Source organism: Osmerus eperlanus, chromosome 3 (assembly GCF_963692335.1).
Source record: "Osmerus eperlanus chromosome 3, fOsmEpe2.1, whole genome shotgun sequence".
NCBI classification, from domain to species: Eukaryota; Metazoa; Chordata; class Actinopteri; order Osmeriformes; family Osmeridae; genus Osmerus; species Osmerus eperlanus.
The window spans coordinates 14,341,060-14,351,870 of NC_085020.1; the positions used below are offsets into that span (position 1 = coordinate 14,341,060).

Here is a 10,811-nt window from a genome sequence, read left to right on the forward strand (position 1 = left end):
TCTGGCAGGTGTTTCAGATTTCTAAAATATTGTTAGAATAATGATAAAAGTACTGAATGGATGAATGCTGTATCTTCTTGTCCACCAGTTTCAAACAAAGACAGGTTGACCGGTACTATCAGTGTCAGAGCAGCTTGTCACAGGTCCATGCAGAAGAATGAAAAACCACACAGCTTGAGAGTAGGCTAATGTTTAGGGATGGGTTTGGGTATTCTGTTCAATTTTGCAGTCTGTTCCAGTTCAATGACTGCATAGCATGCGTTCATCATGCGTACATTACAACTGCTTTCATTTGACCATGAGCATGTTCTCGACTATGTAAACATTCTTCTGAGACACTTGATAAATGGCAATAGTCTACCTGTTAGTGGAGAAGTAAGGTAATTGGGGCAAAGTTGATTGACAGTAAATCTTTCTATTGCAACATATTTGGTATGGTATACCTCACCTCGTATTGTAATAGACTTGTAGGAAACCCCTTGTCAACAAACTTACCCCAGCAACTTTACTAGGCCAATTCTTAATTCAGCGGTATCTGAATAGTAGCAAAATTCACTTCAGAGGATACATCAGTATCAATGTTTGTCTAATTGTCTCTTTGTGTATTTTACACAGATAGTGCTACGTGATTCAGAACCTTTCGTCATGACCGCCAGTCAGTGTTCGTGCAGAGCTCAATATCCAGGTTGTCCCCCCTGTTCATGCCTGCACAGAAACTGAACAACAATAGCACAAGCCCAGAACTACAGTAAGGGTTGAGGCAAATGTACTGTATATGTATGTAAGAGTTAGGCTATGTATGCAGAAATAAAAATTGTAAATTGCTAAAAGAAAGTATTGTGATCTAAGGTCAGAAGCATTTTGAGGTGCAGCGTAATATAGTGGAGCGTAATATAGTGGATTTTCCGAGCGGTAAATGGGACTGCACCCGACTACATCAAGTCTCTCCTCCAGCCTTACACCCCCACCCGCCAACTACGGTCTTCTTCTGACAACCGTCTGGTGGTCCCACCGCTCAAGAGTGCCCGGTCTCAACACAAGCTCTTCTCCTGTCTGGCCCCCCAATGGTGGAATCAATTCCCCACCTCCATCAGAGACACTGACTGTCTCCCCACGTTCAAGAAAAGGCTCAAGACGCACTTGTTCCGGTACTTAGGAATGATTGGCTGGACCTGATGTTAGTTTCCTCCAGGATCACAATGACTCTTATTGAGAGACTTGTTGCTCTTGTTGGTTAGTTGTAACTGACTTAAAGTTATTGTACTCGCTGTGAATTATATTATTGTTGCTTGCTTTTTATACAGGTACACTCTTGCACTTCTGAAGTTCATGTTGTTTAATTGTAACTTGTCTAAACATGCTCTTATGGTTCTTCCCTTTGGGACTTATTTGGTTTTTCACAATGTATGCTTCATGTTTTGGCTATCCGCAATGTTTGTATCTCGTTGTTATGATCAGTGACCTATGCACTTTTGTAAAGCTCTTTCTTGGAAGTCGCTTTGGATAAAAGTGTCTGCTAAATGCATAAATGTAAGTATCCCTCCAACGTCAACAGCTGCAAAGTTCCATAGTCTTCGGGTCTTTTACCAAATGATGGAGTGGAAAGGGGGAAGTGAACGTATGGACCAAAAGACTGGGGGTGGCATGTTTTGGATGGGAGATTTATGCCAATAATGACCATCAGGTCATTGGCAGAAGGATGATTGGATGAAGATTGGGCCGATGTATTTGTCATATGAATGGTGTTTCTGCCTATTCAAATTAGAGCATATTCAATAAGTGTGGAGCTCATGTGCATATTCAAATACATTTCAAAAGAAACTTGTAATACAAAAAAAGTTACTTTTCATGTATACTTTTACGATGTTAAGTTTTATTGTGGTAGGAGTAAAGGAAAAAATTAAGCCTATTTGGGTGTATTTTGGGCATATTCGATTCGTGTATAGCTCATTTGCATATTAACATTCATTTTTAAAGAACTTGTAATACAAAAAAATGTTACTTGTCATGGGTAGTTTCAGTGTGTAAAGTTTCATTTTGATAGGAGTAAAGGAAAAAAATAGCCCCATTGGGGTGTAATGTTGCCTGGCCTTATTGGCACACATCTCGGATTGATGAGAATTTAACAAATTTTCTCAACTAGGATTTCTTAGGACTTTTAGTATGTTGTTCTGGACACCTCATAGAAATGATCTAAGCTGCAAAAAAAAAAAAAATTTAGTCTGTTGTAAAACGCTACTTTGCCTGGACTAATAGTAACAAAGTTACATACTAGCTAGTTATAACAGTTACACAAAAAGAGACACAATATGACAACAAAGTCCAAGTGGACTCAAAGAACGCAGTGTTCGGCAATCAACTGCAACAACTACCAATGTGACAGTATTTATTTTTTTTTTTGTCTAGTAGTAGGCTAGTAAACTTAATTCCTTCTAGGAACTGCAGGTCCTAGCCATAGAAACCAGAATAATGATTTATATGGATATGTAAATTAAAATGAGCTTCTTAAATTAATTTGCTGAATTCATATATTTCATTGATAACTTATTTGTGTATGTACTGTAGGCTAACGTTGTAATGTGTGGAGCTAGCGTTAGGTTACCTCCTGGGAAACGGTCTAACGTTAGGCTATTATAACGTTATATAAACTCATCACTTTATTCTTACCTGTCACACTTAGCCTAATGTAGAGAGTAATATAATTTATAAAATGCTTGAACTTCTCTGTCAATATAAGTTATTTGCATCACCTAGCGCTGCAGATGTGTACGGAAGTGAGAAGCGGAAACGATTACATCTGTTTTCCGGTTCGAATGCTGGGCGCTCCGCATAACCCCTATTGAAAGAGGTCAGGTTACACATGTAGGGCCTACTGCACTTCATGTTGGTGTCACGTGAAAAAAAGATCCAAAGACTCATAGAAAGACCGAGTCGGGAAATGAACGAATCGTTTGTTTCCTCTAGCTACCAGTACAGAGCCTATGCAGGTCAAGTGAAAAATGATCTAAAGACTCGTATCCGAAGACCGAGTCGGGAAATGAACGAATCGTTTGTTTCCTCTAGCTACCAGTACTGAGCCTATGCAGGTCACGTGAAAAAGGACTCGGTTGGCAGAAGAACGAAACATTGATCCGAAGACACGGTCGGGGGGTGAACGATTCGTTCATCCGCCGGGTACGAGTCTTTGGATCCTTTTTCACGTGACCTGCATAGGCTCAGTACTGGTAGCTAGCGAAAACAGAAATGATTCGTTCATTTTGACTGGGTCTTCGGATACGGATCTTTGGATCATTTTTCATGTGACCTGCATAGGCTCAGAAGAGGAAACAGAAAGGATTTGTTTACCTCGTTCACTTTCGCGTGACTAGGTTTATTAAGACGTGAATGATAGTTGTTCACAAGTATCCTAATAATTACAGGTTTTGTTATTTTAACTTTTTTTGTACTTTACTTATAGTTCAGTGCAGCGTAATTGTTTGCCGTGATAATTAAATGCTAGTGTGATAATAAATGACCAAATCATACAAACTGTCATGATTCATTATTTTAATGCAGGAATTTCTTTTAAAATAGTATCTGCTGGTGCACATGCACTAACCTACATGAGAATATGATACGCAGTGGAGGTATACCCCCCCCCCCCCACCCCCACGTTGAAATGAACGAATGACTCTAAAAAAGATTAGTTCATTTTACTGAACGAGATTCAAACAACCAAATCAGTAAAATGACCCGAACCACTACTGTACTGTAGTAGTACAATTTACCGGGGCAGCTTCTCCACACAGGGCTATATCGCATTTTGTGTTGTTACTGACAATGATCGCTACCACTGAGATTTTATGAATGAGGGATTTTCCCCTAAATAAATGTCAAGCTTATTTACGTTTTTGGGGGCATATTTTCAGTTAGCAGATGGTACTATTTGAATCGCGATTCCATCTGAGATAACTACTGCCGGTAACGTCGTTGTTAGAATAAGCTTCAAAGGGGGTTCTTTATTAATGAATGAATGCAATATGAGTAGGCTAAATGCCTGAAAATATCACGAGAAGGGAAAAACTTAAAATTACGTTTAAGTCATAGAGATTAGGTCCACTTTTACACCGGTCTGCCAAATGTATTCGTTTTGATTCAACTATGAGGCTGCTGATCACCATTCCCTCTTGCAGGGGAAATGAGAAGACAACTATTTCATTCTACTCTTCACTCCGAGTATTTTGAGTTGTAAATGAGCAGAAAAAATTATGCTTTTAAATCTATTTAATCTTTATAAGTAATAAGTAGGCTATGCATTTTTGATATAAAATATACCGAAATATCAGTTGTAAAAATGTCATTAAAAAACGGACCCCTCTGCAACCGACGCAAGCAAGCACACCCTACAATTTCCCCAGAAATTGTACCCTCTAGTTAATTTAGTTTCATTACAGAACTGCTGCAGATGTTGTGCGAATAAAGACTGATCTGACATGTCAGCATTAAAATCACCCATGACATAGACACAAGATGAACTGTTGTCCTCTATGAAGGACTGAATAAAACATAAATAACTAGTTAATAGCTAAGACTCACCAGAGGGCCCCTGGGCTCGAATCTCCTTTGTCGTTTGAAGGCAGTGAGTATGTTAGTGTCTGAGTGGAGTGGGAAAGGTAGATTTAGTTTCATACAGCACATCAACACATATATCACCAGACATGATAAGAGGTTCCTAGCATTTACATTCTTATGAATATTCGTATCACATTCATCACGGTTCCAACAGGGTTGGTTTGATATCCCACCCGTGCCGAAGTCTATGGTGGCATACAGTCCCTCCAGTGTCCCACACATCATCTCTCGGTCAGTGTTCCCGTCGGTCGTGAAGAAGACCGTGTTTTCTCCCAGGAAGAGCCGGAACAATGTTAGCAGGTGGCGCATGTAGTTGTAGTCACATGCATAGTAGCTACCGTACTCATTCTCTACCTGGGTCACCGTCAAGATCCAAATAAATGTTTGTTTAAAACAATTTTAACATTTATTTTTGATTACATATTTAAAAAATTTGATAAAATAAATGATAAATTAAAACAAAAATTAAATAAATAAAAAAGTTCCTGTATGTCCAAGAGTGTGTTGTGAATGGCTGAGAAAGGATTAAGAAGCCATGTCTTCACATTCTTATTATTATATCACTGTCTTCGCAAACCAGCGTGGCCTCCTCGGTTACCCATACAGTACCTGCACACTGATGACATTCCCTCCGTTGCTGTAGAGCCACGGCTTCATCTTGGGAAGCAGCACGGACAGCCACATGCTCACAGCCTGCAGGTAGTCTGCAACAATAAGAGGGCAGCAGGATCAGACGCTGATCTGGAACATACAGCAGCTGGTGGCCAGGTTGTCTTGTCTATAAACGGGAGTGGAACCTTTATCTGCTGAGCGAAGGATGATATTGGGCTTTCGGAGCAGCCACGCAGGTAGTCCACCCTTGAAGGTGAGGAGAACACAATTAACAGGTGCTGCTTGATGGGTTCATCAGTGGACACTTCCACTTCCTGTCGAGCAGTGTTCAAACTGTGTCAAAAGGTCCCTTTTAAGTGTGTGTGTGTGTGTGGGGGGGGGGGGGGGGGTCCCTGAACTCTTATGGGAGGTCTGGACCCCACCCTCCACTTAACCACATCAATAGCAAAGTTTCCCATTGCCTGCCAGTGTAATTCAGGTAACATCATGTGAACTGACACCTCTGCGACAGTTAGATGCAGAGATCTCGCAGCTGAGAGACGGACAAAGTCTGTCTCTCAGCCTTTCTCTCCACTGCTGTGAGAGTCAGGTGGCTGAGCGGTTAGGGAATCGGGCTAGTGATCTGAAGGTTGCCAGTTAGATTCCCGGCCGTGCCAAATGACGTTGTGTCCTTGGGCAAGGCACTTCACCCTACTTGCCTCGGGGAGAATGTCCCTGTACTTACTGTAAGTCGCTTTGGATAAGAGCGTCTGCTAAATGACTAAATGTAAAACAGACCTTCCAGCGTTTAGGCTACACCATGTGACTGTTCTGTCATGTTACTGGCCGACTGTAGAGAGGTCAGTGGAGATGTGCTCACCATCTCCCACTCTGCACAGATGTATGGCCCGGGGCGCAGAATCACCAGGAGGCCTGTCTGATTGGCTACATCCAGAAAATGCTCCAGATCTCTATCTCCTGCAAAGTTGTATACCCCCTCCACGGACTCGTGGAAATTCCACGGAACATATCTGTAAAAAACAAAACAACAAAAACAGAATGTATTCATTATTTATTTACAGATAACTCAGTTGGGTCACTGCATATGCCACTGACTTTTGGGCTGTGGGGAGGGATTGGCAAATTGCCAATGTGCCCTGTAGGCTACTTCATACTAGACTGTAACATTGCGAGATTGCGACCTTACAACACAATACAGTGTTTCTATTTGTAAAATACTTTTCTGCTCTGTACACACATCTGTATTGCATTGAGTCCAGCCATGTACATCTTCAGAAGCCTGTCCTTCCAGTAGTAGCGAGGGATTCTGGAGTAGTGAATACTTCCTGACACATACTGGAACGGCCTTCCGTCTTTCAGGAAGCAGTTCCTGTTGTAGTCTATGGAGAAGCTAGGTGCTCCGGTAGCCTGTAACAAAGTTGTCTTAGTGACTCTTTATGAACGGCTCGTGGGTGAAAATACTCCGAAAAAGAGCCAAATGATAGCGTACATTTTAATGTATGAATACCAGAGCTTAACTTTGCATATATATACAAGACATTTATCTCTACATTTCATACTTTTAATTACAGTTATTTAACGATAAAAAAGTAAAGTTCAATCATGGAAACTATCTTTTTACGCATGAATAAGATACACTACAATTAAGATACATACTATACATCCGATCAAAATAGGTGTTGGAGAGGACATACAGTCATTAAGTCACGCAATTTGGTTACAGTTTTAGCTACTTACCAAGTTTCGATTTGCTGCTAGAAAAGTAAACCCCAATATAACGGTGAGAACAATATGCGCCGTCATGTCTGCTCGCTACGTGTGTTGATTCCCAAGTGATTCAACTTGCCATTACACTGATTTACTTAAGTAAACGTTTCTATTTATTACTAAATTGTTTCTATTATTCACGTCGATGTCTATTGACCATTGCCCATTGATTTTGTAGGCTATGTGTGTATGAAGGAAACGGCGTGACAAGGAACGTCCCCACTCAGACAATAGTCATGTGATAGGCCTATTCACGTTAGTCTTCTTCGGGGTCCTAAACATCAGCCTTCTCTGCTGTGTGAGTGGATTCTCATGAAATACCCAGAACTAGAGAATCATAGAACAAACAAAACAAATACATATTATATACACATTAATAATATATTATCATATAATCCTTAATTACGTTGTAATTAGTTACATTACAATTATGAGGCTACAATTACAACTGTATTTTCAAACATACCTCACACTTCACTGCTCCTATGACGATCCTCACTGGTCTCATTGCCAACAGACGTTTGTCACAGACAATGCGTTGCAAATGAACAATCACTATTTGCGGTTGGCGTGGTCCGTAAACAAAGCAGCCAGTTCAGGAATAGTTTGCTTTATCGCTGGATGGCCCTGTGCACCAGACGGTATATTACGTACCAGTGTTCTATGTATAGAAGTGAGAATAATGGAGGGCTTTGGAAGCTAACGAGGAGGCCCTCTGATCGCCAGCCAGTGTGAAGGAATGATAACTATACTGCTAATCCATGCTGCTATACCAATCACTACCTCAAGTATATAAAATGTGTACTAAAACATATATCCAATTGTGATCAATTGATTTATTAAAGAACAGATGGGATCAGGCAACAGGATGTTTCTGTGTAAAGTAAAGTCGTGCTGAAATGTATCTGTATAGTAAGATTGTGCTAGAATGTAACTTTGGTGTGTGGGCAAGAATGCCGATGTCAGGCAAACTGTCTTGGGAGGCAAGTTTGTGATGCTCAGAGATAGGGATGGGCGATATAAACGATATGCGATATAAACGATACAAAATTGGCCTACGATAGAGATTTTAATTATATTGCACTATTGCCATAATGCATGTTGATGATGCAAACTACCCGCGAAATTTAAAGGATGCAACGCGTCTTCGTATTCATCATCTTGAGCAAACATGGATGTAAGCGAAACGGAGGAGCTGGTTAAAAAGACCGGTGCGACGTCCATTATTTGGACTTGGTTCGGATTTAAGACGTCCGACAAACAGCAGCAAACTATACTTTGTAAAGTGTGTGGGGCAACAGTTCTGGCTAAGAAAGGAAACACAACCAATCTTTTCTACCACCTCAAAACCAAACATGCTACTGAATACCAGCATTGCCAGGCAATGCAGCCAAGTTCCAATTCAAAGAACGCAGGGCAGCGTCAGATCCAACAACAACAGATCCAGACCTCCATCCAGAAGGCATTTTCAAAAGGTACTCCTTACTGTAGAAAGAGCCCGCGATGGACTGAAATTACAAGGGCCATAAATTTTTACTTGTGTAAGGACATGGTCCCGTTTCAAACTGTAGAGAGGCGCGGCTTTAAAGCCATGATCAAGGCTATTGATCAACGTTACGAAGTGCCAAGCCGCAAGTATTTCACAGAAACGGAGATGCCAAAATTATATGCCGAGTTCCGCGAAAAGGTTCAAAAAGAGCTGTGTGACTTGAAATACTTTGCCACTACAACGGACCTGTGGTCCAGCCGTACCATGGAGCCCTTCATCAGCCTGACCATTCACTATATAGCGGACGATTGGAATCTTGGCAGCCGGTGTTTGCAGACGTCGTACTTTCCTGCTGAACATACGGCCGAGGAGATAGCACATGGACTCAAGGAATCGCTTGAGTCCTGGGGTTTAAAAGAAGAACGCCAAGTATGCATCACTACTGATAATGGAACGAACGTGGTCAAGGCAGCGTCTCTGAATGATTGGACCAGGCTGCAATGCTTCGGGCACAGGCTGCACCTCGCCATCGGTAGGTTAAAACATTTTGTGCATAATATAATGTTGCATTTGCGTTTAGAGATGTAGAATTTGCCTCTGTTCAGTTGTATAGCCAATGCTATTTTAATGTTGTTGCATTTGTGTTAACCTGTTAATTAGTAGCGTCACACATATGTGATCGTTCGAAAGCGGGCCCCACAGAGTACCGTCACACGTGTGATTCTGAACATTCCAACCGACTATTTTCCGATAGACAAAAACTATATGACAAACGCTATATTATGGCTTTAAAATTTACAATTAGGAGGCTAACAAGTATCACTAGCAGGTAGTAGCATAGCTACGAGTATTATGCTAGGTTGCTAGGTAACGGAAGCTAACTAAAGCTAGCTAGCTTCCGTATTGCACAAATAATTCACTCTGGTGGAAGCGTCGGAAATATTTAAAACTCACTCGTTAACATTAAGGGATGTTCATATGAAGATTATAGATGAAATGAACTAATATTATCTTACAAATTTGTCAACAGAAAAAAGTGTGAAAGACCCCCGAATTGACCGTGCTGTTGACTTATGCAAGAAGATTGTGAGTGCCTTTTCACACTCTTGGAAAAGAAGAAAAGAGTTGAAAAAAGCCCAGGCAGAGTACCATCTTCCCTTTCATCGGCTCATCACAGAAACACCAACAAGGTGGGGGTCACGCCAGTTGATGATCCAGCGGGTGCTTGAACAAGAGAAGGCCCTATCACAGGTACTGAAAGTAAACAGGAAAACCAGACACCTGGTACCCACTTGGCAAGATAGAGATGTCTTGGAATCTATAAGCAAGACCCTCGGCCCACTGCTGGAATTCACAGACGCGCTGTCTGGAGAAGAGTATGTCAGTGTGTCGTACATCAAACCCGTTCTCCATCTTTTCAACAACACTGTTCTTGCTGCATCTGATGATGACACAGAGCTGACCACAGACATGAAAAAAGTCATCCTGGGGTACTTAAACAAGAAATACTCAGACCCAGAAACGGTTGACCTGCTGGATATGGCCTCCTTGGTCGACCCACGGTTCAAAGGTAAATATATAGCTGATGACCACCAAGAGTTCATCAAGACCAGAGCGGTAGCAGAAATTCTGTCACTGTTGGAGGTGCAAGCTGCAACGGTCACAGAGCCACACACAAGCACAGAAGCTGCAGCTGATGGTGCTGAAGCTGCTGAAGTAGCTGTTGAGAGGCAATCCAAGAGGGTGAAACGGAGCCTGGGAAGCTTTTTCAAAAAGGCCTCCGATGGCACAGCTGCTCTCGCTGACAGAGAGGCCATCGAAGTGGAGCTAAAAAGTTACCTGCAGACAATGAAGGTTGATGGAGAGACTGACCCACTGGACTGGTGGCGGGTGTACCAAGCTAATTTTCCAAGGGTGGCAAGACTGGCCCAGAAATATCTCTGTATCCCGGCCACAAGTGCTCCTTCAGAAAGGGCATTTAGCATTGGTGGCAACATTGTTACATGCCACCGGTCTCTGTTGAAGCCAGAGACTGTGGACAAGCTTGTGTTCCTGGCAAATAATCTTTAGGGCCTAACAAATGACAAATGGTGTAAACACAATCTCAGTGAGTGCCCGATTTTAAGATTTGTTGTTGTGTTGCTTTTTAATTGAGAAGACACCAGTTTTTCCTATTCTGTGCATCTTGTGTGTCCTTTAAGAAAATAACTAAAACTACATTTGGTGCCTTCTGCACCGTTTTGCTCTTTTTACTGTCTATGGCATGGCACTACTGTAAAGAAACTTTTATTCTTGAAACATTTTCTTTAGTTGACATATGTGCCTTATACTG

The 10,811-nt window shown here is 41.6% G+C and overlaps 2 protein-coding genes across 4 annotated transcripts in view; one reads left to right on the forward strand and one right to left on the reverse strand.

The window, feature by feature from the left end:
- The window catches only part of glb1l (galactosidase, beta 1-like), a 52,110-nt gene extending 44,897 nt beyond the window's left edge, over positions 1-7,213 (reverse strand). The window contains exons 1-7 of one of the 3 annotated variants that reach the window (XM_062457413.1): positions 6,961-7,213; positions 6,461-6,630; positions 6,083-6,233; positions 5,409-5,469; positions 5,221-5,315; positions 4,785-4,965; positions 4,576-4,634 (exon numbers count right to left, since the gene is read on the reverse strand). In XM_062457413.1, the coding sequence (XP_062313397.1) occupies positions 4,576-4,634; positions 4,785-4,965; positions 5,221-5,315; positions 5,409-5,469; positions 6,083-6,233; positions 6,461-6,630; positions 6,961-7,026 (783 nt within the window). In that variant the 5' untranslated portion in view covers positions 7,027-7,213. The remainder of the gene's footprint in view (positions 1-4,575; positions 4,635-4,784; positions 4,966-5,220; positions 5,316-5,408; positions 5,470-6,082; positions 6,234-6,460; positions 6,631-6,960) is intronic. The other 2 variants (XM_062457412.1, XM_062457414.1) reach the window with 2 other exon arrangements.
- A 948-nt stretch (positions 7,214-8,161) lies between these two features.
- LOC134017003 (E3 SUMO-protein ligase ZBED1-like) lies at positions 8,162-10,549 on the forward strand. The gene is made up of 3 exons (XM_062456250.1): positions 8,162-8,465; positions 8,562-9,011; positions 9,510-10,549. The coding sequence occupies exons 1-3, from the start codon at positions 8,162-8,164 to the stop codon at positions 10,547-10,549; spliced, it is 1,794 nt and encodes a 597-aa protein (XP_062312234.1).
- The last annotated feature ends 262 nt before the right edge of the window (positions 10,550-10,811 follow it).

Coding starts and splice junctions, on each gene's coding strand:
- LOC134017003 (XM_062456250.1), top strand. CDS start 8,162: ATGGATGTAAGCGAAACGGAGGAGCTGGTTAAAAAGACCGGTGCGACG. Junction 8,466..8,561: donor CCAGAAGGCATTTTCAAAAG/GTACTCCTTACT, acceptor TTCAAACTGTAG/AGAGGCGCGGCTTTAAAGCC. Junction 9,012..9,509: donor CAGGCTGCACCTCGCCATCG/GTAGGTTAAAAC, acceptor ATTTGTCAACAG/AAAAAAGTGTGAAAGACCCC.